Source organism: Aspergillus multicolor (assembly GCF_047715735.1).
Source record: "Aspergillus multicolor strain CBS 133.54 unplaced genomic scaffold BDW74scaffold_2, whole genome shotgun sequence".
Classification (NCBI taxonomy): Eukaryota; Fungi; Ascomycota; class Eurotiomycetes; order Eurotiales; family Aspergillaceae; genus Aspergillus; species Aspergillus multicolor.
In genome coordinates, this window is record NW_027395953.1 from 1,481,349 (window position 1) to 1,507,929 (window position 26,581).

The 26,581-nt window shown below is 50.6% G+C and overlaps 7 protein-coding genes across 7 annotated transcripts; 5 read left to right on the top strand and 2 right to left on the bottom strand.

The window, feature by feature from the left end:
• Positions 1–88: 88 nt before the first annotated feature.
• Positions 89–14,999, bottom strand: BDW74DRAFT_173590 (AAA family ATPase midasin; the record flags this gene model as incomplete). Its single annotated transcript, XM_073727819.1, has 2 exons — positions 89–6,907; positions 6,975–14,999. 2 exons carry the CDS (start codon positions 14,997–14,999, stop codon positions 89–91), a joined length of 14,844 nt encoding a protein of 4,947 aa, XP_073588848.1.
• Positions 15,000–15,118: 119 nt separating this feature from the next.
• Positions 15,119–18,286, top strand: BDW74DRAFT_48536 (chloride channel protein). The gene is made up of 7 exons (XM_073732929.1): positions 15,119–15,328; positions 15,385–15,923; positions 15,985–16,088; positions 16,144–16,296; positions 16,347–16,461; positions 16,515–16,606; positions 16,662–18,286. The coding sequence occupies exons 1-7, from the start codon at positions 15,192–15,194 to the stop codon at positions 18,138–18,140; spliced, it is 2,619 nt and encodes an 872-aa protein (XP_073588849.1). The 5' UTR covers positions 15,119–15,191; the 3' UTR covers positions 18,141–18,286.
• Positions 18,287–18,463: 177 nt separating this feature from the next.
• Positions 18,464–19,499, top strand: BDW74DRAFT_144483 (CTD kinase subunit gamma). Its single transcript, XM_073723038.1, has 2 exons — positions 18,464–18,678; positions 18,736–19,499. Exons 1-2 carry the CDS (start codon positions 18,520–18,522, stop codon positions 19,297–19,299), a joined length of 723 nt encoding a protein of 240 aa, XP_073588850.1. The 5' UTR covers positions 18,464–18,519; the 3' UTR covers positions 19,300–19,499.
• A 140-nt stretch (positions 19,500–19,639) lies between these two features.
• On the top strand, positions 19,640–21,019 carry BDW74DRAFT_144485 (uncharacterized protein). Its single transcript, XM_073723039.1, has 2 exons — positions 19,640–20,241; positions 20,296–21,019. Exons 1-2 carry the CDS (start codon positions 19,688–19,690, stop codon positions 20,831–20,833), a joined length of 1,092 nt encoding a protein of 363 aa, XP_073588851.1. The 5' UTR covers positions 19,640–19,687; the 3' UTR covers positions 20,834–21,019.
• Positions 21,020–21,228: 209 nt separating this feature from the next.
• BDW74DRAFT_48568 (YagE family protein) lies at positions 21,229–23,292 on the top strand. Its single transcript, XM_073732931.1, has 2 exons — positions 21,229–22,769; positions 22,822–23,292. Exons 1-2 carry the CDS (start codon positions 21,299–21,301, stop codon positions 22,896–22,898), a joined length of 1,548 nt encoding a protein of 515 aa, XP_073588852.1. The 5' UTR covers positions 21,229–21,298; the 3' UTR covers positions 22,899–23,292.
• A 294-nt stretch (positions 23,293–23,586) lies between these two features.
• BDW74DRAFT_48558 (uncharacterized protein) lies at positions 23,587–24,904 on the top strand. Its single transcript, XM_073732930.1, has 3 exons — positions 23,587–24,316; positions 24,379–24,654; positions 24,708–24,904. The coding sequence occupies exons 1-3, from the start codon at positions 23,727–23,729 to the stop codon at positions 24,832–24,834; spliced, it is 993 nt and encodes a 330-aa protein (XP_073588853.1). The 5' UTR covers positions 23,587–23,726; the 3' UTR covers positions 24,835–24,904.
• Positions 24,869–26,493, bottom strand: BDW74DRAFT_173596 (uncharacterized protein; the record flags this gene model as incomplete). The annotated part of the gene is made up of 4 exons (XM_073727820.1): positions 24,869–25,634; positions 25,681–25,984; positions 26,034–26,144; positions 26,205–26,493. The coding sequence occupies 4 exons, from the start codon at positions 26,491–26,493 to the stop codon at positions 24,869–24,871; spliced, it is 1,470 nt and encodes a 489-aa protein (XP_073588854.1).
• Positions 26,494–26,581: the final 88 nt, after the last annotated feature.

Here is a 26,581-nt window from a genome sequence, read left to right on the forward strand (position 1 = left end):
CACAGTTTGCCGCCTATTTACAATAACAAAAGAGAAGAAAACATGCTTTTATATCCCCAAAACTCCACAATGCAAACAATCAATCAGTCTATGAAGAAACGTCAACAACCTCCGCGAACCACTGCTTCAACGCTGTAGCCAAAACAGCCGGAAGCTCTCTCACGTCCCGCACAACAAGGTAATAGGGGAATGGGAATCCCTCTAAGTACCGCTTCATCTTCAACTTCATCTCGCCGGTACCGCTCTCAGTATCCGGCTCAAAGCTTGCCTGGGTAAGGTCTAGAATGGAGTTGCCTTTCAGGGCGTCCACAATGATGAACACGATCATGATTCGCTCTTCCTGGGCCTGGCGAACAAGCCGCTTGATGGTCTCGTGATCTTCGCAGATACCATCGGAGATAATCAGCTCCAGCTGCCAAAGATCTGCACTGCCGCCGGCGGGAGACTGCTTGAAGCGCGCTTCGCGGAAGAGCGCGATCGAGTCGGCGATCAGCTTGCGCACGTTGGTGCCGGTCTGCTGGTAGCTGAAGTTCTGGAAGACCTGGACACCTGCCTCGGAGGAGAAGGGCCTGCCAAAATCGTGTGCAACACGGACGTGGTCTTCGCTGCCGAAACCGAGGACGCAGAGGTCTCCAACTTCGAGCATACTCAGACTCTTTGCGACGAGGGCGAGCGTTTCAAAGGCGAGTTGGCCACTGCCGCTCTCGAGCATGGACTTACTGTCGTCGACGGCAAGCATGATTTGGTAGTTGCGCTTGGAGGGAACGGAGCGGCGCATCCAGATCTTGTCGCGCTTGTACTGCGATGCGATGTAGGGGATGATGCGCTTGATGTTGAGACGTTTACCAGTACGGAAGTCGCCGCGGAGTTTGGTTGCGAGGGTAGGCGCGAGGATTAGGCGGAGTTGTTCGGTTAGGGAGAGGGAGAGGGCGTTTGTTGCGGATTCGTACTTCGACCAGAGGCGTTGGGCTTCGTCTCGTGGGGTTAGAGGAGGGAGATTAGATGAGAGGTGAATAGCGGCTAGGTGGGAGTCGACTTCATCGAGCTCTTCGGTTTCTGCTGGCTGGGCTTGGGCGTCGCTTGGGTTTTCTTGGGTTTGCGACGCTCCTGGGATGAAAGCTCCGGCGGCTTGATTGTTGGCGGGCGCGCCATCGTGATCCAGTTGCATTGCATCCTCCAATTCGTTGTCTGGGAGGACTTGAGGCTCATCGGACGCGTCAGGCAGCATTTCTTGGTCGACAGGTTTGGATTCCGACTCCACGCCCTTGTTCTGGTCCAGAGCTTTGGCTTGTTCTTCGTTAGCTTGACCAAGGGCTTGGGTATCAGCGACGTCGTCTTGGTCTGCCAGGTGCTCAAAGTCTGCATCGCCCATCTCTGTGTCCTGAGGCAGCGGCTCGTCCGTCTCGCCTTCCTCCTGTTTTGAGGCATTCTGAATTTCTTTTTGTCTGCGGTGCCATTGTTCGAGAACATCGCCCAGTTTCTTGAATGCCTGTAACTGAGGATCTTCGGGGTTGACATCGTCGGCACCTCCCTCATCCCTGGACCTCTCGTTTTCTTCACCCTCCTTGGCAGCACCAGTTTGTTGATTTTGCTCGACATTAGGATCAGTCGAGCCATCCTGTTGCTGTGCGTTACCGGAAGCGCCCTTCTCCTGGTTCTGGTCCTGCTCGGCACCGAGACCGCCATTGACAGCTTCGCTGGGAGCGACTTCCTCTCCAGCATTCTCATTGTCATCACTTTGGGCAAGAAATTCGTCTTGCTGAGTCTCTTCAGGCTCTTCACCCTGTTCTTGTGCGTCTTCTTCCCCTTCCGCTGCGTTGGCATTCTCCTCTCCAGGCTGAGCTTCCTCATCCTGGTCAATCTCTTCCTCTTCGCCCGGGGGGTCGCCGGGGCCCTGCTCTTCGGGATTGTCTTCCTGCATCTCGTTCATCTGCTCATCATTCGGTGCATCAGGAAGATCGTCAAGCCCATCATCGCTGCCGAATTCCTCATCATCCATGCCCTTTTCGTCACCATCAAGCTGCATCTCTTCCGGTAGATCAAGTGTCTCCTGTTCCTGGGCATGGGGATCTGTGACATCCATATCCTCGCGTCCAATAGCCTCGCCTTCATCGTCAGGCGTTTCTTCTTCCTCGTCGTCTTCCTCTTCCTCTTCGCCTTCGCCCTCTTTCTCGCCCTCTTTCTCGCCCTCTTCACCCTTCTCGCCTTCTTTCTGCTCCGGGGCTGCCGTTTGTTGGTCAGCCTCAGTAGCACCTTTGCCTTCTTCGTTTTCCGTCTCCTTCTGTTCCTCGTCATGACCACCATCCCACATCTTCTCATCAACGGCAGATGCATCCAGGTCATTGACACTACCAACCTCCTCGTCAATATCGTCATCCTCTCCTTCGTCGCCGCTTTCTTTGTCCCCTTCTTCTTCTTCTTCTTCTTCGTGCTCGCCTTCCTCACCTTTCAGGTCTTCTTGGTCCATATTCACAGCATCTTTAGACTTATCCATATCCTCTCCTGCGCCTTCTTGCTGTTCCTGTTGCGCCAGCTCAGACAGGTCTTCGTCATCCCCAACATCTTTACTGATGTCTTCGGCTCCCTCACCTTCACCAAGACCTGTTCCGCTCTCCAACTTTCCAGACTGGCCTTCTTCATTTGACTCCTCATGTGGGCTACAGAAGCCTTCTGATGAGACCTGAATGAAAGTCTTCGCAAGTACATAAGACATCTTGCATGTCTCACGGTGCACTTTGAGGAAGCGGCCCACGATGTCTTGGCTGATATCGTAATACTTGTTCATGATGGGCAACAGGCTCGCCAGAAGCGAGACTGCTAGGGGAATGCCAGCCTCGGAGTTCTCCTGGATTCGATGGAGAGTCTCTATAACATCATTTAGAGCTTTAGTGATATCAGCCAGATGCGCCGACTTCAGAGCTCTAGTGAAGAACTCGTCACTTCGGGCGAGAGAGCCGGTGGATGTAATAAAGGCTGGCACCTCCTTAAATTTCTGGAGACTGACAAGTATTCTATCCGTGGCTGCAGTAAGGTTTGAGTCAAAGTCCTCGATTGCTAACACATCCACATTTTGAACGACCTCGGCGGGCCCAGGCTTGACTTTAGTCCAGGGGAGAAGCTGGTCGAGGACAAAAGTTAAATCGGGACGTTCACGAGACCATTTACCAATATCTGCCTTCAATTGGTCCACAGAAGACGCAGCTTCATCGAAGGTATGCTGGTGAAGTTTAGAAATAACTCCACTGGGCAGCTCGGGAAGGTGGTTGATAGATTGTCTCAGGCGGTAGAACGTCTCTTTCCACGTCTGCAGGCCTTTGGAGATTTCTGATGAAGAAATCTCAGAGAACTTGGAATGCAGCTCCACAATTGTTGAAGCAAGCCCGACGGTGGGCGCCAGCCATGCAACCGCTGTTGATACTTCTTGCTTCCCACTAGCATTTTGAAGGTTGGAACGAGCAATAGAGTTTACTCCCGACTTCCAGAGGTTCGAGATCTTGGCGAGAGTGGACTGAAGCGTTCCCAAATCCGATAGAGTAGGGGAAACGGTAGCTCTCTGTTTCCTAATCATGAATAAGAGATGCTCCATGGATCCTAAACTTCTTGACACTTCAACATTGCTGAGTTCCTCGGAGTAGCTGCGTGAGGCTTGGCGGGCACGCGGAATAAGGTCTAGAAGTCGGTGGAAGTAGCCATCGCAATTGTCGATCAGTTGCATTACCGCAGGGTGGGTGGGGAGAGACGGGCTGGTAGCAAGCACCTTAGCAACGGTAGCCTGGGATTCGATCAAGTCGGTACCGGCATTGCGCTTGACACCCATTTCCAGAAGCTGTCGCAGAGTGTCCGCATAGAAACGACGTTTCTGACCCTTGAGGTGTTGTACATCAGGTTTGTTCTCCTCGGTCAAAACCTTCGGTGTCTGGGTTCGGAATTCTTTGATACTTTCAAGGAAGAATTGGACGAAGCCGCTCAGGTCATTACCAATGTCAAATTCGTCGGAGATTGAGGTGTACATTTTGAGCATGTTCTTGACTGTGCCTTCCGGGTTCGTGAAACGAGGGGGTCGAGTAGACCACACTTTGCTTTTTTCGCAAAGGACCAGGGCTTCCGGGAGACTCGTAGAAGAGAAGACAAGCTCGCGACCGGAAACACCAGTTTCTTCTTCTCGTTCGGGCATATCTTGGCTCAGGATCTGCTCGACCGGCAAGCCTAAAACCTCGCGGTATTTGCGCACCAATTTGAACAGCTTGACATGGGATCGCTTAGCACTCTCTCTGAGGGCAACAATATTTGTGTCCTTCCAGCTTGCGAGTTGTATCTGTTCCTTGATATCCTTTTCCAGAGAAGAACGCTTGTCAGTTAGCATTTTGTTGACCGCGGGTTGGAATTGAGCGTAATGGCGAAGGAAATTGTCGAGTGCAGACACAAGCTGCTTCAGCGACGGATAGTCCTGCACATAGAGAAGCAAGAGGGCTCGGAAGTTCTTGATAAGCCGAAGCCGCTCGCTGTACTGGCCTAGCGTAGTTGAGTGCGTGAATTGCTCCAATGTACCAACCACTTCCTGGACATGGTCACCAAGATCCGCGGGTCCGGACTCTGCAATCTGGATTGGCGCCCGAATAAGTGCTTCGAAAGCAATGAACCACCATGAGCTCACGTCCTGGTCACACTTGTCCTTCTCAAGATCTAGGAGCTTTGCCCAGGTAGACAATTCCAATCGCCGCCAGGAGATGATCATGTTCGTAAGTTCATCGTAGTATGATGCTGCCGAGTACTCTCGACTGGCTACGAGCTGCCATTCATGGACAAGAGAGTGAAGCTTCTCAACCTTGGTCAGGAACTTAGCAACGGGTTCGGTATGCTTGAACTGATAGATCTCTTTGCAGAACGAGATCACATCACCAGGAACTGCGTGGTCGGGCCAGGCCTGTTGAATCTGAGCAAATCGAGCTTGGACAGAGCGTGTCAGAGTCAACAGCTTCTTGGCTTCGGCCAGATTCTGGTCAGTGTAAAAGTTATAGCTCTTAGCCGACGGGGTCGTTCTCTTTATAAGATCATCTTCAAGGAGCAAAAAGATGACAGAAACCTGCTCCTTCGGAGCGACGTGTGAAGACGGCGAGTCGTTGGTATCAGACCAAATTGAGCCTAGCAGCATAGCAGACTGCTTGACGTGATCTAACAGCACTGTTCCACTATCCGCAGCCTCAAACAATTTGGCGTGAAGATCGGCCAGTCGAACCGCGATAGCCTTGGGATCAGTCGCACTTGACAGGCTGAGTTCTCGGTCCGCGTCTTCCTCATACGTAGGGAAGAGCTGGTATAACTCATTGGCATCGACCTCTTCCTCATCCTCCCAAGATCCTCTGAAATGATACATCTCATTCTTGCGGGTGTGTTCCTCTTGGTCCTCCTTCAATTTTGCTTTCCACAACATGTAAAATTTCTCGACAATGCGTAGGAGATTCTCTCGACCGGTTTTGCTATGAAGAATACCAGGCTCCAAGGCTTCAGCCACCCTGAGCGATGATAAACCGTGGAACCATGAATCTGTGGGGTGTTTAGAATCATAACTGGACGAGCCATTGTCAAGCGAGGGGATCGATCGACCAGAAGCTCCAAGGAAAGGCGTGCTCTGACAAACGGTCCGCAGAAGAGCTGTCTCGTCAGGCCCATGGTCGGGGTTTGAGCCAAGCGAAAGACCAAGGTCTAATATCTGCAGGAAGCGAACGACAAGAGTGGTGATATCGTCGTAGGATCTGTAGTTGGTACTTAGACGCTTGCTCAGTTGCTGAATATTGTCTCGCAGTAGCTTTCTCATACGTTCGTTCTCGGGGCCCTTCTTGGTCGCGTTGATCAATTTCTCAGGGTTCCGGCGGAGAACAGATTTGATGATGCTGGAGAATTCGGCGTGGAGAATGCTGATTTCTGAGGTAGCTGGTCGGGTGACAGAGGATGGCGGCGGGGCCGAACCAAGACTGCTCAATTCACGCTGCACGATTTCATTCCTGACGTTCGTAGCTTGTCCCGAGAAGACTTGCTCATACAACACGATTGCTTCAGCCTTCGAAGCAAATTCAGCCACACGTTGCTGATGTCGTTCTCTCTCGACGACTAAGCTTAGAGAAGGATCAAATGGCTTATCAGGAACAAAAAGCCACAGGAGAATGACCGCCAGTTGCACCAATGCACTTGCGGTATCTTGCACAGCATCTTCGCCGGTAGACCTAGTCAGCAGCGCAACAACAAGCTTAGGAAGTGCCTTGTCAGCAATGGTTTTGAAATGATGATTACTGGGTAGGTTCTGCGCCAGACGAATGTTCAATGAGAGCAGACTTGGTGGTAGGCCTCGCTTGCCTGCCAAACGCAGAAGAGTAACCAGTTGCTCAAAGGACTGCGGGTTGAAAAACTCCTTGTGAAGATCGACAAACTCCGCGGTAAGTTCCAAAAGTGCCTGTCTGACAAGCTTGAGCTGATCCAGCGCGATTTCTCGACTGGTTAAGGCCAAAGCTTTGGAGAGAGTCTGCTTCTCAAGTTCCAGTGCGTCCATCTGGCCAAGGTTGACGCGATCAACATAAGCCAGCTTGTTGAGCAGCGACAGAGAAACAGTGCCGCTAACGGCTGTTCCAGACCCCGAAGATCGCTGGGATCCTGAAAACAGGGAAAGACGATGAAGGATATCAGGAACTCTGCTTTGCAGCTTTGATGAATTCAGGGGCTGAGCAGGACGGCCCGCAAGTAGAGCTAAAACTGATTGAATTGTGGTCTGAGGTGCTGAGGAGCTTCCATCCTTGAGGGCTGCAATGTCGTGGTACTGGCATAATATCTCAAACTCGTTCGAGAAGTATGGGTTTTGAGTCAACTCGGAGTCTTGCACCACGCTTGCCAGACCCATCACTGTCTCTCGAAGACTCTGCTAACTGTTAGTACGAAGAACATATCTCGGACCGTGTGTCAGACTTGAATGGTCAAGAACTTACTTGCACAAGATTCCCCTCATCAGCGCCCTCCAGAAGCAAGGATCTTTGGGTTTCGACCAAAGAGTTACGCACTTGGCTCAACTGAGACAAGTCAAGACGAGTCCGGTTTGCGACTTGCATGAACTCTGACGCGACCTTCTCCAGATCCAGCATGGAAGCCAACTGGGCGGGAGTTGATGATGTTGCTGGTCTCCAAGATTCCCAGAGCTTCTGCATACCGAGCCCTGTAGTAAGAGCCCAGTTTTCGTGGAAGCGCTCAAGCGCTTGAGACAGAGTCTGAGCCAATGGGGTGAAAGGAGCACCCAGGTCGAAAATAGATGCGCACAACGCTTTCCCAATCTGAAGGTAGATGAGAAATTCGCCCTCATCAACTTCAGTAGACGCTGTAATTCTCAGGATATCCGCACAGAAGTTTATGATTGCACGAAGAGGAGGCATGGGATCGTGGTGGCTGATAAAATCACTGTCCAGACTTTGAACAAAGTCATATACAGCCTGTCCGCAATGTGAAAGGAAGCGGCCAACTGGCTGTGTCGAATCCTTCATCAAGGCAGGTATGCGCTTCGAGGCTATAGATCGCTGGAGGCGACTCATTTGGCTTGGTTTTAGAGACTGGCTCAACTCGTCTGCGAGCAATAGGGCCTGTTTGAGGCGATGCAGATCAAGCTTTGACTCCTGCAAATGCGCCAGGAGGACAACGGAGTTGAAAGGCAAATCCCCCTCCAAAACTAAAGCCAGAGGTTCATTGACCAAAGGATGAAGGGGCTGTAGATGGCCTTGAATGGAGAAAGCGACATCACCTAGGTTGACGGATTTCTTGATAGAATCAAAAGGTTGGCAGAACTGGTTGTCATGTATAACCGATGCGTAACGATCCAAAAGTCTCGAGAACTGGCCAAGCTGTAGATTGGACATATACGGAGAGACAAGATGGTGTGATTGTTGAAGATAGGCCAAGTCCGAGATAGACAGGTGATCCAGGCGAATCTCGTACGATGGTTCAGACATTTGCTCTGCAGCACCGGAAAGCCCGAGCGTCCAGAGAGAGCGAAGACGGTATAAGGAAGACTGGCTGGTATAGGAGGGAGTGGAGGAATAATTCTGAGCCACATCATCGTAGGGCAGGATGCAGATTTCCACACATCTATTTCGCATGGCGCGAGATAGCTCTCCGTTTCTCGAATCCATTGTCAAGAAGAGCCTGAAGTTCGGGTGAGGCTTGATCATTCGGGCGTTTCCATCCTCAGTGCGCTGCTCATTAAGGATGAGAGACCCGTTCGGCTCCGTCAAGGAGTTCAGTCTGTCGAGGACTGAGGGATTACAAAGATTGGCATTGTCGAGGACAACCCAGTCTCCCTTCTGGACAGCCTGCGTCAAGACACCCTCCGTCCATTCAAAGCCGACCTTGAAACTCTCCGACTCTTTAATGATTCGAGACAAGGATTGTGATCGTTCAAGTAGCTGCTGCAACACGGGTTTGGGGTATAGTTGCTGAACAGTTTCCAATAACGTGCATACTGTTTCGAGGGATACATCATGGCTCTGCAATCGTTCATAAAGCTCAACGAAAGCGGAAATTTCTTCCGGAGATGTCCCAGGCGTGTGAATGGAGAGTATTTGCCGTCTGACAAAGAGCAGAATATCCTGCAGTATGGACTGTGTTTCCCTGTTGTGGTCAATCTGCTCAAAACCCCCGACTAGGTCCATTGTGTCAGTATCAGCACTCAAGGCTAACTCGACCAGATTGGCTCCATTTAGAGCAGCAAGCTTTCTTATCAACGTTGTTTTGCCGCATCCTGAAGCTCCCACCAAGATGCTTGGCCATGACTGCTCAATGCAAAGCATGAGAGACTCCAGAATAGGAAGATCCCTCGGCAGTATCTCAAGATGCGGATTGGGAGTTTCTTGAAGCATCACATCTCTTTGCATGACTCCAAGCCCAACCTGCATACATTCCGCAGTCATATTATGATAGTAACTCTTGGCTACAGTTGAGACATCGGCAAAGACACGCTCATATAGATGGCGGACTCGTTCCCGGTCCTCTTCCGACCTAAACCGTTGAGAGATGATAATGTCGAGGAAATTCTTCGTATGAATTTGCAAAGCTCCACGATCAGCCAGTTGAAGCCATCGCTGGATGTCACGTAGGTTGACCTCCCATGGACCACCCAGAACACCTAGCCTCCTTTCCTGGGTGATAGCAACGTTTAACGAGGAGACAAAATCAACCAGCCTTTCGGTCTGCGTTGTGGGGCTGCCGGGGAAGAGCTTGGCACAAATGCGTTTCAAATCAGCGTCAGTGAAGCTATCAGCATACACCACGGTGAATCGGTTGACGAAAGAAGCCGGCAACCCCTTCCTGCCACCTCCTTGATGGTGGGGATTTTGTGCCGCAAAAAGGACGAAATTCGGGTGTCGCTTGAAGGTCTGGTCAAGTTCCGCAATGTAAACCATCTGACGATGGTCCAAACAAGCATTGAGACCCTCAAGCACCGACTGAGAGGCCAAATTCATCTCATCCAAGAGTACCCAGTCACCACGCTGCATCGCTTGCAGGAAAGGTGCATTCCGCCATGCAAACTGACCTACATCACCGCCTTCAACAGGCACATCCGATCCAAACAGATCCGTAAGGTCCGTTTGCTCAGACAGATTGATTCGGGTGAGCGGCTTTCCGAGAGCTCGAGCAAGGGCAGTCACGAGTGTTGTCTTACCCACGCCAGGGCTACCTTCTAAGAGAATGGGCTTGGTTAATTGTAATCCGCGAGCAATTCGTACTGAGTTGGCAATGGTGGTCGGTGCATCCATGATGAATTCGGGATCGGGCTGAGCATCACCCTGGATGGTGAGATGGAAGGGCCCTACGCGCAAGGCCTGGTCTTGGACATCAATAATAGACTTTTGCTCGTAAATACCTGCGGCATCGACGTCAAACAGTTCTTGGAGTTTATCCAAACACAGTTTTCGGTTTGCCACGAGGTTATGCAGCGTACTGGCAAGCATCGCGGAGGGGTTGGCACCTAGTGTGTCTATGAACACCATTGCAGCACCTTGAATGACGGCAAACAAGGGTTCAGAGCCTTGGCATTTATTGACGAAATCAACCCAGCCCAGAAGATCGCGGAGAGAAAGGGAGTTGGTAGAGGAGCCCTGAAACGTCCGCTTGAACCATTTAGCAAACTGTAGCATTGCCCGAGAAATGCGTTCCGACTCCATCTGTAGTTTCCTTTGAAGGATTGGGAGAATATCTTCATCTTCAGATAGCTGAGGGGCCCAAATCTCGGTCATTCGGTTTCGAAGAGCAGCAGAAAGTTCACGCTTTCCATAGTCGCCTCCGGGGTTCATGGTTGAAAGAAATTGGAAACCGCCATCCGCAACCACCATTGAATCGATGGGGCCCTTTTCTGCTAGCAGTATTGACCTATGCGGTTCCAGCACACTGTTGAGTCGTTCCAAGACCGAGTCGTCAGCAAGCGAAATTTCATCAAGGAGGAAAAATTGGCCTGTCTTCATAGCGGTAATCAAACTTCCATCAGTCCATTCGAACAACGCATTTAGACGGGCAAGGTTCTTCTCAATTCTCTTAAGCAGCTCCGAGTCGCATTCGTGCCGCTGTTCTTCAGTCAATGTTCCGAATACTTGTTTCAACTCTTCAAACGACTTCGTCTCGTCTCGCAAGAGTGTTCGCAAGTCGCTGACCAGACCCTCTTCGATAGCCGCTCTATTTCGCACAGGACGTTGGGCACCGATGAGATCTCCAGTTTCCAAGTTTACATGCGCATTGACAATGTGCAGCTGCTTTTGATAGGCATCTGAGACTGCTTGACAAAGCTGAGTCTTTCCGCAGCCGGTCTCACCCACAAGCAGGATAGGCTCGTTGTTATGCAGAGCAGTGGAAACCAAGATGAAAAGTCTCCTCATAGCCCTGGTCCAGACAATGCCAGGGGTTAGTTGTCTTAGCATTGGCGCACGCTTGTCCATTTCGGATATACTGTAGAGAACCTCTTCGTCTATCTTGACCTTCATGACCTCTTCAATCACGCCTTTCACAGCTTCTCTCTCTTGAGGGTTTCGCACCCTCTCTGCAAGGAGCATGAAACCATTTATAGCCAGCTGCTCTCGATCATCTGCTTGCCGCAGAGCCCACCGGAAAAGATCACGCAGGGTGGCGAAACTATTCTTCTGCTCAAATAGTCGGTTTGATTGGCGCAATAAAGAGAGTTTTCGATACACTGAAACTATCCGAGTACAGAAGGATGGCGCAATCTGTGACCTTTCTTTGAGAATGTATTCCAGTTCACTCTCTGGTATGTCGTCAAAGTGCAATTCAAGGAAACGGTTCCGAAAAGCGCGAGAGAGCACTTTTCGCCCCCCATAGAGCCCTGCAGGATTCTGCGTTGCGAATAGCATGAAATTTGGATGAGGATGAACCACTTCTTGTGTCTCCGGAATGAACAGCTCACGATTATCGTCCAGAAGTCGATTAAGCGCCTCCAAAACGTCTGACGGGGCCAGATTCAGCTCGTCGAGGACAATCCAGTAGCCGTTCCGTAAGGCCTCTACTAGGACACCCTCCTGATAACGAAGAGTACCGTCATCATCGGAAACGTAGGAGCCGAGATACTCCTGCAGATCGGTGTGTTCGTGGTTATTGATACGTACGAACTTGTTCCCCGACACCTTAGCAAGATACTCGATCATACTGGTCTTACCAGCAGAGGTTGGACCCTGGAGCAAGACTGGGAATCGGCGGGTGGAGCTCGCTCTGACAAGGTTCTTGAGGTTCTTTTCAATGAACGGTGTTATGATGTAATGAGGTTGTTCTTCCGGTGTCGAATGTCCTTTGCGCATCCAGTAATGTTTGAAATGCACGTACTCGTTGCCATCATTGGGGGGTCTGGGAGTCTGCCCAAGTAAAGCTCTGACGTTCTTCACATTACTGAAGATGTGCTTCTCGAGCAGCGGCATCAGCAGCATTTCAGATTCACGGCTCAAAACTGTCAGAAAACTCATAGAGAATCCTTCGAATATTGCTCGTCGCAAGCCATAGATTTGGGCATGGTCAGCAGCGTAGATGAGCGCACGAACAAGGGTTCGAATGCTAAAATGTGGTCGCTGGCCCGCACCGTCCGTGAGCTTGTTCTCACTATTGAGCTTCTTGGCCTCCATGTACAGTTGGGCGAGATCTGGTGCAGCCCTGGGATCACTCAAAGTCAAATCCCCAAGATACTTCTTGATGAGAGACAAGAGGTCATCCAGATCGTTATCAGGGGATTGCACATATAGTTCAGTAAATCTAGAGCGAAGACCTGGTGGAAGGTCCTTTTTGCCTGCGTCCGTTGCCGGGTTCATGGCACCGAATATTCGGAAATCTGGGTGACCAAACACCCGTTCTACATCGCCAGCCTCTGACAGCAACACTGAGGGTGAGCCCTCACTGCCGTGATGCAAAAGACTTGCAATGTTTTCAAGAGTGTCAGGCGACGCGAGGTTGACCTCGTCAAGCAGAACCCACTCGCCATTGCGCAAGGCGCGAACAATCTTTCCCTGTACGAACGCAAACGCAAACTTGGCATCGCCCTGGGCCACTTGTGCTTCAAAGTCGTTGAGCTGCGCTGTAAATCTCTCCCATCTTTGTCGCAGATGCTGGTATTTTGGGGACTCCAATTTCCGCTTCTTAGTGGGTTGTTCACTTTCTGCAGACTGAGACGAGCCATTGCCTGCCTTGAAAACGCCATCTGCCAACCGAACGGCTTCGTGCCAATGATTGACCAAACGTACCCAGTTCCCACTAGCAACATTCTTTGCAATCGAGGAAAGGAATTTCTGATTCTTTTTCGCAGAGAATGTTAGTTCAAATAGGGAATTGAACTCATCAAACATTGGAATTGCCATTGTACGAATGTTGACCGGTTTGAAGCCACCCAATAGATCCGTGCTCTCACTTTGTTGTGACAAGTTCACTACTGTGAGTTTTTGCCGCATCAGCGTGGCAAGATGCTGTATGACAGTTGTTTTACCGATACCGGTCTCTCCAACGAGGAGAACAGGCTCGGCCATCTCAACTGAGGCAGCGACTTGCTCCATCAGCTTCAGGGCGGCTCTTGTAGTAGCAAAGCGAGATGCAGCAGCTGCTAATTTAGATGCAGAACCGCTCGGCACCTTGATCTTGCGGCAAGCCTCCCTACCAAGTACGAGGTTGTTACCTTGGTCCAAGAGCGCTGGGGTCCGCTCATGTAGAGAAAATCGTGCGCGCTGCGGCGAAATATGTAGTGCCTCCGCGACTTTCAAAGCCAAAGAATCCGAAATTGTCGAGTCTGGTAGATACTTGAGGAAGATGTCCACCACGTCGAGAAAAATTTCGTCGTCAGTCCCTTCAGGAGTAGCCTCATATCCAGTCTTCACGCCAAGTCGCTGGAGTCTCCGGTGCATTCTGCTACAAAGCTTGATAAGATCTCGCAGTCCTGGGGTACGACCTTGAGAGCTTTTGATGGCGAGGCTCCCGTGAAACGAGGAGCAGAGCTTCTGGTACACGTCCATGATTGTAGGAACCCTAGATTCAAGTAAAGGGAACTTTTGCGCAATCACTTCTTGAACTTCCCCTATCGTGAGCGGATCAACCTGTACCCTATTCCATAATCTGCTTCCGAGTATTGAAGTACTAGGAGCAACCTCTTCTCCGGCGATATTGTACGACGACTTCATCGTTGCGATGATCTTGAACCCTTCCGCACATTTGACGCGCTCTCTTCGACTAGCTATGGTGAGTTCACCCTTTTCAATGATAGGAAGGATGAGACCAATGACTTCAGATGGAGCGCGATCCAGGTCTTCAATTAGTATCCATCGGCCTTCTCTCGCAGCTTTTGTCAGGACACCCGGTTGCCAAGCAAAGCTGCCTGTTGCTGGAGATGTTGAGTACATTCCAAGAAGGCTTTTAGCATCTGTTTGCTCGTTCAGGTGAAGGGTCACCATAGATTCCGCCTGACCCATGACGCCTGCAACATCGTTGATCAGACTGGTCTTTCCTGAGTTCGGCAGACCGATCAGGAGGATTGGCTGAGGAGTAACCAAGGCACTCGCTATCCGCCGCAAGTTACTCACTGCTGTGGGCGTCCTCACGATTACAGACGGTGTGAGCGAGGTTTCAATCTGACGAGGTATCAATACGCCGGAGACTTCTGCGGTTCGTGCAGTAAGATATTCTCGCAACTGCTCCACCCGAGAAAAGCTCTCGGAGTAAGACCGTGTTGTCCTAAACGAATGAAGTTGCCTTTCCAGGGTAGTCCATCGACGCTCTTCCCAGAGCCCGAGGCAGCGGTAGTCAATCGAAATACCTTCCCAGTGCCCCTCCACAATGTCGTCCCCGCAATGTGACCACAATATCCTCTCCGTCGACGCATCGGCCGCGCGCATATAAAGGCAGAAACATCGCACCGCAAGATATCGAATCACTTTATCGTCATGTCGAAAAAGAGTCTGTAATCGAGATGGGGAAATGGCGGGTGAAAAGGCTTCTAGGTCAAAAGAAAGAAGACGGAATATGGCAAGTAGTAATGTGCAAATGGTGGGGTCGTCTATTTGCAGGTTAGTCGAAGCATTAGGTGCAGCCAACGCCGACAGAGGGCCAGCCCGGGACATGGCATATTGGCTTGCGAAAGATCGTAAATGTGGTGCGAGCGGCAATATTCGTGAAAATGCGGATATGACTTCGGTTTGGTCAACGCCGGACTCGGGCAGTGTCCAGCGTGCAGCCAGATCAACGAAGATCGGCTCGTATATGTGGAAGAACTTCTCCGTAAACCCTGATCTCAATGCGCCGACTGCGAGCGCGTTCAGGTACTGAGTCCCGGAAGCCGTGCGGATGAGAGCCGCAATCTCACCCGGCAACTGTTCGAGAAGTTGGGACTCATTGAGAGTCCCTTCGTAGGTAGGACTGGCGCCCATCCTGAGTCCAACCTCCCAGAACTCTTCTGTCGTGTGTAAGGAGAAAGTGTGTACCGCAGTACTTTTTTCCGCCATCTTTTTTCTGCCGATATCAGGGTGGCAGGTCCCCACAAGGTGTCTCACCGCCTTTAATCAAGCACGGAGGTCCGCGACAGCTCCGATCATTCATTGCGATGTAGATGTCCGGAACTTGAGTGTTCCCAGGACACCCGCCATGGTCATCACCGCATGTACTCTGATTTATCCATATAATTTTCGATACCGATAATGGATTCCGGGCCGGGCTTTGAGGCCTCTCAACCTTCCAGCGGGTCGAGTAGCAACAGTCATCAACTTCCGCGGCTTCGTGGCAGCAGTCTTTCGCAGTATGGACGTGATCCTCTGACTGGTGATCTTCGTCAGCCGTAAGTGGTGGATCATTACATAATTTGGCTGCAGACTAATACTGCAATATCGTTAGTATCTCATTTAAGCGCAAGCATAAGCAAAGGTCTGGTTTTAGTCTGTCCAGTCTGTCCAATCTTTTTACGAGCGACTCCGACGGACATTCAAGTTTCGGACGCGCGGCTTCCAGAAACGTACCCTTCACGGAAGATGCTCCGCAGCCGGCCGGCGAGAGTTCTCAGCGAAATGGGAACTACAATGTCCAAAAGGAAGGGGGCCTGTTGGATTGGTATGTAGAAGGCCCAGGGCGGCGGGTTGGCTACGATGATTTTACTGCCATCGATTGGATATTTGAGTATACTAAGGAGCGGCAAAGAAAGCGACTTCTATCAGCGAGTGGGCAAGGAATGCTTGGCTATGCTCGCAAGGTTTTTGATGCCAGTAATGTTTGGTTAGTCTTGATCGCAACCGGAATATCAGTCGGGATTATCGCAGCATCCATTGACATCGTCGGAGACTGGCTGGGGGATATCAAAGCTGGATATTGCAAGAATGGTCCAGGAGGAGGAAAGTTCTACCTGAACCGTAGCTTTTGCTGCTGGGGCCACGAAGAAGGTGAGTTTTTATCGTCTTCTGGTTACTTGAGTTGCGCTACTGACCCGTGGGCCCATCTAAGACCCTTCCAACTGTATGGACTGGACCTCATGGGGAAAAGCTACTGGGGCTAGATCTTCCGCTGGAGCTTACGCAGTTGAGTATATATTTTATACATTCTACTCTGTCAGTACCTCATTGGTGCTCATCCTCTGCTGTTCATATCTAACGCAGGAGTTAGGTACTTTTCGCCTTTTGCGCTTGCATGCTGGTCAGAAACTATGCGATTTATGCGAGACATAGCGGAATACCTGAAATCAAAACAGTATTGGGTGGCTTCATCATAAGGCACTTCATGGGACCTTGGACCCTTGCGATCAAGTCATTGGGCCTGGTATGTCGTCTTCAGTCAATCAGACGTATCGTAACTGACTATTCTTCAAGTGTCTGTCCGTCGCGTCTGGCATGTGGCTGGGCAAAGAAGGTCCGCTCGTCCACGTCGCATGCTGCTGTGCCAGCGTCATAATGAAGACTTTCGATAGTCTAAACAGCAATGAAGGTGCCTATGCATTATCCCTCGCCGAGTTTCCAGACAGCAGTTGACATAAATAGCGCGAAAACGAGAGGTACTCTCCGCGGCCGCCGCCGCGGGCATATCTGTTGCGTTCGGGGCGCCAATTGGTGGTGTCCTTTTCAGTCTAGAGGTATGAGCGCCCATTCACGAAGCTTTATTGACACCTACCTAATACAGTATATTAGCAATTGTCGTATTATTTTCCTGACAAGGCAATGTGGCAAAGCTTTGTCTGCGCTATGGTAGCAACAGTTACTCTTCAAGCCCTAGATCCCTTTCGCACTGGGAACATCGCTCTTTACGAAGTCAAATACACCAGAGGATGGCACCGCTTTGAAATGATACCATTTATAATTCTTGGTATCGTGGGTGGTCTTTACGGGGCGTTCCTTATCCGCCTGAATATGCGGGTTGCGAAATGGCGACGAACGCGGAGTTTTTCCCGCCCTATAATTGAAGTTGTCATTGTGTCTCTTCTCAGCGCCCTGATAAACTACCCCAATATCTTCATGAGAGCTCAGAACTCAGAGCTTGTCCATTCTTTATTCGCCGAGTGCAGTACAGGAACCCCAGATCCTTTCGGCCTGTGCAAGACTGGGGCGGCATCTGCCGGTACGGTAGCTCTTCTACTGATAGCTGCTGTACTGGGCTTTTTCCTCGCAACGATGACATTTGGACTGGACATTCCTGCTGGCATTATCCTTCCGTCATTTGCGATTGGTGCTCTGTATGGACGCGCTCTCGGTACCGCTTTCAAAATATGGCAAGACTCTTATCCAAGCTTTTTTCTCTTTGCTAATTGTGAGCCCGACACCCCTTGTGTGACTCCGGGGCTTTATGCCATTGTCGGAGCAGCTTCAGCCCTTGGCGGCGCTACAAGAATGACCGTCTCAATCGTTGTCATCATGTTTGAACTTACAGGCGCCCTTACCTACGTCATCCCCATTATGATCGCAGTCATGCTGTCCAAGTGGTGCGGAGATATCTTTGGAAAACGCGGTATCTATGAATCTTGGATCCAGCTCAATGAGTACCCTTTCCTTGACCACCGTGATGATACCGCTCCTCCCGACGTCCCCGCCCACACAGTCATGACAAAGGCGGACGATATTACTGTCCTTACCGCCGTTGGCCATACAGTGGGGTCTCTTCGCAATCTTCTGCAGACTACCTCATATCGTGGCTTCCCTGTCGTTACTGAAGCCTCAAATCCCGTTCTCCTCGGTTATGTTTCACGTAACGAGCTTTCTTTCGCCCTGAAGAACCCAACGTCTCCATCCGGAGAGGGGCTCCATAATGCAACCCAGGCCTTTTTTGCGCATCAACCATTCGCGGATCCGATGGACACCCTTGACCTTCGACCTTGGATGGATCAAACACCCATCACGTTGAACAGCGGCACAACGTTTTTAATTGTGCTCCGAATGTTCCAGAGACTCGGTCTTCGCTACGTCCTGTTTGTCAACAAGGGTATTCTTCAAGGGCTCCTTACGAAAAAGGACGTGTGGTCTGTTGTTAATGATCCTGCATCTCAAAAAAACGAGTGGGCTAGTGACCCTTTAGGGGAGGCCGACACCGCTGAAGAGGTTGGGCTACTTCAAAACGATGATGCTTCCACCCTTGTTCCGCCACTGACTCCCTTGGATCGGCGACCCTCACTTTGATGCACTGGCTGATTTCTACGGCATAATTTTATATATTTGGGAAGGAGCGGTTGGCGTTGGTTTCGGATCTCGGACATACATCAGATTTAGGGTTTCCCCTGGTTAGATAGATCAACTTTCTACTGACTACTTTTATTGATGTTACAGTATCATTTCTATTTTACCCTAGGTACACTCCTAGTATATTTGCATCTTTGACTCATCTCTTCGCCGGAGGTGTCTCGACTCTCGACGTAAGCTACACCGCCGTAACGATAAACCGGCCCCACATATTCTGCCGGCATATATCTTACCGTCCAATGACCGTTTTCTCCGGATCCCCTCTAAGTAAACGATCAAGATCACTTTCAAACCACAGTACTAAGAATTTTGACACAAAATGATGGCAGATCCATTTGAGGTGCGCATGCGCTTTACATCACAGCTACAGCATCTCAATGCATCAATAACATCATCGCAAAAAGCCGCGCATTATGCGCTCAAATACCGCGATATGGATGAAGATCTCCACTCCTGCATTCTAGAGCAGCTCGAGAGGGTAACAAGCCGTTCAGACCAAAACGTACGCGAGCTAGACTGACTCGGTACCATCTAGAATAACATGAACAACCGAGCCAATATCCTTTACTTCATCGAACAATTCTGCGAAATGGCTGCTAAGGAAGACCACGTCCCCTACGTCCGCATGATACAGAGAGATATCCTCCGAGTTGTCGACTGCGTTGCGCCAGCGGACGGTTCCGGTGCCGCCAATGTAAAGCACGTCCGCCGCGTCCTGAGCGGTCTCCAAGCCAAAGATGTGCTCTCCGCTGAGGCGGTGGCTGAGATTCATGCCGGTCTAAAGGATAGAGAGACACACCCGGCACATCTCGACTTGGAAGCTGTGGAGGAGGAAGAAGCGGACTCAAAGTCGAAGACGGGGACGCCGCGAGGTCCGAGGGCCAATGGCATCCGTGTGGACAAAAGACAAATCGAACAGCGGATAGAAGAGGATCGCGAACGCAACAAAAGATTACGGGAGAGTATGTGGACTGTCCGAGGAGATGACAGCGATGAACATAGGAAGTTCTGGGATGAAACCAGTGACATTGGCGAGGACGATTTCACGGCTGCCCATGAAGAACTTATGGAACGGAACGAAATGATTAATGCTATTTGAATTGCATCAAGCGTACTTTGGGACTTGAACTGCTTCAAAAATAACCGGCGTTCATGGAGCATGGCATGATTTTGTCTTCGGGATGTATGAGATACCATGACGATATATATGTTTTTGCGTTGCATTAAAGATTCTCAACCACAGCCACCGCGCACGACCAATAGGCCCCCGATATGCGGATACTATTCAAGAAAGCTTTTATTCAGTCAATTACCTAGAAATAGATATTTATTCAGGAAGGAGACACCAAAAACACCTCTTTAGACTCAGTATGTATTGACTTGGGTCCACCGGAAAAACAAGTCCCCGACATATTTTCATAAATCTTTTTGGTTCGACGCCGACGTCGACTTCAAGCGCAACACAGTTTCTGCTCGTCGTCCCCTTTATGTTGTCGCAGATCGTCACTGCGGCAAAGGGCATTTTATTTCCTGAACGAAATTCAAACAGCGACTCAAAAAACCACACCACCGAACCGAAAAGTATTGTCCTCGCATCAAAGTCGAAAATGGTCACCACCCGCCGATCAGCACAATTCCAGGCGCTTCTGCCAGTTGAGGATGCGACGGTCAACGGATCACTAGAGTTGAACGGCAAGCGCAAGTCGGAGCCGGAAACCACATCGTCTGCTACGAGCCCGAAGACCCAGGGCAACAAGCGGAGAAAGAGGAGCAGCATAAAAGCAACCGAGGAAGTAGTGAAGGAGGATATCAAAGAGGACAAGGAAGAGGAGGCAGCACCCAAGAAGCATTTCCGATTTGACAGCGAAGAGCCTGAAGTACCGCAGGTCGCGGAGCCTGAGGCCCCGGTGGATGCGCAGCAGCAGCAGGATGATGAGGAGGAAGACAGCAGCGACGATGAGGCCCCAGAGACCGTGGACAACTCTGCTCAACTGTCTAAGATCAAGCTAGAAGCCAAGAAAAGGGAGGAGGCGAGAAAATTGTGCGTATTCCTGGGCCCTTTGCCTCATGTCCTCTGTCGCTGACCACATAACAGAGAGGAACAAGCAAAGCGAGAAAAGAGGCGGCAATTGGACGAAGTGCGCAAGCAACAGGCTAAAGCTGCGGCCAAACGAAAAGAAGTTCCCACATCTCAAACTGCGACAGGAGCTGGAACTCCTGCAGATGACATGCTATCTGAGAGCTCAGCAACACTGCAAGGATCATTTACACAAGACGTTCGACGCTCGGGACTCCCCGCTCTCCTACCCGACGATATTCTAAATGCAGTACCTGACGTCCGGCCACCGACACCTCCACCGGAGACCGAAGTCTTTTCCCAGAAGAAGCCAACCAAGCTCAGATTCCTTGAAAAGAAGGAGAAGGCCCCGAAGGATGTGCGGATGGGTGATGTCGCTATCCGTGTGCTGGATAGTGAGAGCTCGCGGAAGCAGCCAAGCACAGCACTTGCTCCAAAGGCGTCAAAGATCTCGAAGGGTGCGAGAGCAGCATGGTTGAAGCAAGCTCGCAGCACTGGGCACGTCAATGGTATGAGGATGGTCAGTAGTGGAAAGAAGGGCTTCGTACGCAAGTAAAGCACTAGAACTACAGGGATACGGTATATCGTTGAATTGCATTGGGTATTTCCACATCTCGGGCTATGTATATTTGGGATTTAATGCTGCAATTGTCGGGCGTTTAGAGTTTTGATATATGCGATGATCATAACGGCATTATGCATGTATAGATTGCGAGCATCAAGCATGCTTTCTTTTTATCAACAATCTTCCTTCTCATGGAGTCTATATTTATTAGCCTAACCTGAGGAATATATGCTTAATGTAGACTAATAATGTTGCTCTAATTATTTGGGCGCCTAAGAACGTGCTATAGATTGCGTCGGATTTGCGGGTGGCCGCACGTGCAAAAAGCTGGAGCTCCTTCTTTCATCCGCCCAGCTTTCAACAGTCACCAAATTCTGCCTCCTAACCCTCTCGACCCAATCCTCAATCCTTTCGTCTGGCATGATCGACTCTTAAACCAGGTGCGCTTGGTATAAAATGGCGTCGGCTACCGAATCCTCCCCTCTCCTCCCTCAACACCACCAACATGCATCCTCAAATACGTCACCGCGAGGGAGCCGGCCTCCCCGAACAGTGACGTTCAATCCCCTCACGACAGTTAGTACATACCACGATTCAGCTTCTGCGGACCCTAAATTCAAGCCCTTAACCTCTGGATCTTCTTCACTCGCCAACTCACGACAGACTGGGCTCTCAGCCCTGAATAGCAAGCTTCGCCGTCGCAACAGCCATGGAGCTCCGGGCACAATTGCCTCGTCGTATCCTGCCTCTAAAATTGGTCCGCAAAGAACGACGAAAACTGCGCAGAAGTTGAAGCTTTTACCGGATCCTATAACCGAGGAAGAACTTGTCGATGAAGAGGAATCCTCCCCTTCGGACGTATACCGCCAGATCGCGCGAATCAAGGAACCTGCTGCCCGAAGTCTTGCGGCGAAGCTAGGAAAGGCAGACAGAGATAGGTTACCTCGGGTAACGGCGTACTGTACAGCCAATTCTTACCGTCTAGACGGAGTATTCAAGTTCTTGAAGTCACGAGCCAAAACGCGCGGTGCCAATCCCAAATTGTTCGACGAGTGCGTCTACTCGCGGTTCGATTATCTGCACGAAGAGAAACAGAAAGCCGGGAACCATTCGAATGATGTAGACACGGAGAATGCTCACACGGTCGATCGGATGCCTAGGGAAAGAAGGTTCTCGGACAGTGCGGTGGAAGTGAACGATAACTTCGTCAACCGGAGAGAGGAGCTTATCGACTTGCATGATGAGTCTCACCCGCAGAATGCGGCCGAATCCTCAGTGCTTGATAATGCCCCAGATATCGACACCACCATCCATGCGCCGGAAGCGTTTCTTTTCGATTACGGCACTGTAGTCATATGGGGTATGTCGCCAGCGCAAGAGTCGCGATTTTTGTCGGATATATCGAAATTTGCTACCTCAATTTTGAGCCCAGAAGATACCCAGGTGGAGAACTTCAACTTCTACTATGCCCGCGAATACCAAGCCCGAATATACAACGATTTCATCTCACTGCGCGATCCCCGAAACTATATGATCAAACTCGCCATCTCACATGCCCTGGCCCAGTCGGTGAAGACATCCCTCTTTGAAGATCTTGTATCCGAAACCATCTCGAATACGGCGCCATTACCCGCTCAAATTGCTCAGACTGGAAGTGTCAACCTCTCCAGACGGCAAATCAACATGCAAGTTGGAGAACTATTTATCCTTCGTATCAACATCCACCTTCAAGGTTCGGTGCTGGACAGCCCCGAATTGATGTGGGCGGAGCCACAGTTGGAGCCTGTATACCAGGCTGTTCGGAGTTACTTGGAAATGGACCAGCGCGTGACTCTCCTGACTGAGCGATTGGATGTGATAGCGGATCTTCTCGCTGTGCTGAAAGATCAATTAACTCACCGTCATGGTGAGTATCTTGAATGGATAGGTACGTTTGATGGCCCAATACCGATATCTCTTATCTTACTAATCTAATGTAGTCATCGTCCTCATCGCCGCCGAAATTCTCGTAGCCGCCATCAACATCGTCGTTGATCTCTACGCTGGTGTCGAATAGACACAGCATGTACTATTCTGCAATTTTGTAGAGGCGCCGGAGTTGGGGAGTCCCTTATACTCCGTTCCTTGCTACTGTATATACTGTTTGCTCTACTCAACGGTCCGCGGAGTCGAATCCAGCCTAATCAACCGTTTGCGGCTCACTTCAAGTGATCACCTACTACCAGTAGTATGGACAGCTCCCTTCAATCAATTCAGGACCTTGCATAGTTAGTCAAGTCTCAAGAACAGACAACATCGTCTCGAGCTCATTCCCCAGCCTGACCAATCCTAATCAGTGGTACTACGAAAAGCACATATACATACATCTCCCGGGCAAGTGTCTAACTCGGCGATAAGAGCCTTACTTCGTTACCTCCAGACTCGAAGACGACCGACCGGATCGGACGTCATATCTCCCATGCGCAAGCCATCATCTGAATGGCAGTAAGCCGCATCTATGAATGTGGGTCCATTCTCGGACCCCACAAGGTAAGCTATCCCAATTGGGAAAGCCCTCTCTGATTGGCTAGGACATACTATGTACATCAGCCACGGCATTGGCATTGCCCATCCATGGCATCACGGTGTGACAACAATGGATACAGCGAAAGAGTTTATAGGAATCCAGCCCCGGGGATAAAGATGGCATTGGAGATTGGGCGTTGTCTTGTCCGTAAACGCCGGCTTGGGGTTGAGGTTGGTAGGACAGAATCCGGGTATAAAGAGGGGTGTGGTGCTGCGCTGTGTTTGCTCGATTCCATCCTCATCATCCATTGTCAATTCAAAGAAACACAACATACTTCATCACTTATCACCGTCTCTCTCACAGTTCAAACCAAACACAATGTCTGCCGAAGTCCCAACCCAACCGCACGACCTCCCCATCCTCGCAACGAAGGAGTTCACCGCGGGCAAGACCTACATCGTAACCGGCGCAAACACAGGCCTAGGGTTCGAAGCCGCTAAGCACTTCGTCCGCCTCGGCGCAAAGAAAGTTATTCTAGCTGTTCGCAGGCTTGATACAGGCGAGGCCGCAAAGCAAAAAATCGACGAGGCTACGGGCACCACCGATACCGCGGAAGTCTGGGCTCTTGACTTGAGCAGCTATGCCTCCGTCAAGGCTTTTGCAAAGCGTGCAATTACGGAGCTTGAACGAATTGATGCGGTCATTGAGAATGCGGCTGTCGCGACGCCGGAGCAGACGACGGCGGAGGGACATAATCTGACGCTCACGGTGAATGTGCTTAGTACGTTTTTGTTGGCTGTGCTGTTGCTGCCGAAGCTGAAGGAGAGTGCGGAGGAGTATGGCATTCTGCCGCGCTTGTCGATTGTGACGTCTGGTATTGGATGGGATGTGCGTAAGAAGTGGGAGGAGATCAAGGAGGATCCATTTGTGAGAATGGATACGCTGCCTGCTGAACAGTTGATGGTAACGTATGTTCTTCTTGATACCGCGCTTTATATCTCGTACCTAGCTAATTATGGCCGTGCGGAAGGTACCCCATATCCAAGCTTATGGATACCCTAGCTGTTCGCGAGCTGGCGGCTCGACTGCCTGTTGAGCAGGGGAAAGTGGTCATTAATGCGGTCTGCCCGGGACTTTGCAAGACCGAGCTCATTCGGAACTGCCCTCCTGCCGCCAAGCAATCAATCGTCGATCAGCATGTGTTATATGGGCGAACCGCGGAGGATGGGAGTCGGACCCTACTGGCCGGTGCTGTACTGGGAGAGGATAGCCACGGCACCTACACCTCCAACTGCGAGATTAGAGAGTGAGTTGCCACAGAAGGCAAACATTATCGATCCATGCTAATGAGCTCCATAGGGACAAAGTGCCTGCCTGGGCGAAAGATGAGGAGGCCAAGAAGTGGCAGGAGCATCTATGGGCCCTCATTATGGAAGAACTCGAGGCTGTCGAACCGGGATGTGTGCAAAGAGCGTTGCAGAACTAAATGTCAATCAGTTCTTTGTTGTTGTAACTGATGGCTAGGGCAAATGATCTTGAATTGAGAACTCGAGAAACTTCTGCGTAGAACAGAGTACCATACCGGCTCTATCGTGTATTGCGTGCACCCACGGAAACCGGATCGATGTCTTCTTTACTTCATCCCAGCTGGAGAGGCCAAGAGCTTTCATTGTGTTGTTAGTTGTCGGTATCAACCACTCATCGTCCGAAGGTTTGAACACTACCACCGCTCCAATGAAGAGCATCCAGAGAAGTACTCTTTGCATAAACTCGCCCCCCGCCCCTTCTTCGGCAGCTGACGACATTTTTTGTATCGCGAGTCGAAGGCGAGATGAGAGAAGCGGCTTGTCAGCAACACGATGATCTAATCCTCGTAGGAATGTCACCAAAAACGCAACTAGACCTAAGTGGACTGCTTCCTCGAGAATGCTCATACTCGAATTGGGACAAGTGCCGGAATCAGTGCTGGTATCTAACGGGCCGATATGCAGAAGACGAAATCCGAGGAGCATGATGGTATTGTGAAACCCCACAGCGTCCAGCTTCTGCCTGTGCCCGGCATCGGCATTGTTAAGTAGCATGGCAAGACTCCTCATATCTGAGAAGATCGTCCATAGATCAGCGCGCAGGCTCATTTGCAAGTGCGAATCTATCCCTGGGTCTGTAAGTCGATCTGCCATCTTCCCATCATGAATACACACGCCTTTGCATAGGCGAAGAAACTCGATGCCCTCAACGCCAGACAGAGTCCTTGAACCAAGCTGTAAGGCAAATTCCAAGTCGGCCCTATATCATTAGCTAAGCTCTCGGCAGTACAAAAGGGGAGACAAACCTCAAGACTTTCTGGATAACCCCACAACTCTCACTGTCAAAATGCCTGATGCCACCCCGTAACTCAACCATCCGCCGGAGTCCCTGGAGGTGGACATAACCCCGTTCAAACTGACCCTGTAACCTCTCGTATTGGGACATCGCCACTAGGATCGCCATGGTCATATCCGATGTCGCCTCCTCTTGGCTTCTGAGCCTCTTTTGGACAATGCGGTAGGTGCGTGCTATGTGGTACATTCCTTGTGCCGTCTCACGGACAAGGTTCCTAGAGCACAGGATCGTCGTGGCAACAGAACAGTGGAAGTCTAGGCGCGTTGTCAGATCATGGGAGCAATAATAAGGGAGGGCACGTACAAGCTTCATCGAGGAAGAAGTATTGCACCCAGATGGACCCCATTTGACTCGGGTTCTCCAATGCGCCATCAAGCTCAGGGTTGTATCGTACGCCGCTAAAGAAGAACAGTGCTTTAAAATAGTCATGTCAGCTCAACAAGTGTTGCCCGAGATAATGATTTAAGTACACACCTTCTCGAACTAAGCCCTTGGATGTCTCAGGCACGGGTATTGGAAACAGCAGTCCATCAGTAACTGGCCGCGGGACCTCCTCATCAGCCGTCTTGTCTCTACGTGCTCTCGTAATAGTCTCAGGAACACGAAATGGAGTGGCGCTGCTATCTTTGCGAACGATGGCCTTCGTCCTGGATGGCCGCGTCAAAGTCCTGTTGGCATTCTTCCCCGTCGCTGCATGGGTGCGAATTCGCTTTCTCGTTGCGCGGTCAATGTCCGCATTGTTATCTATAAATACAAAGGACATATTTGATGATTCTCGAGGTTGATTGCATGTAGAGCGATGAAGTGTAGTTTAGAAGGTACAGGCTAGCTGTAGTTCGGGGATAACGGAG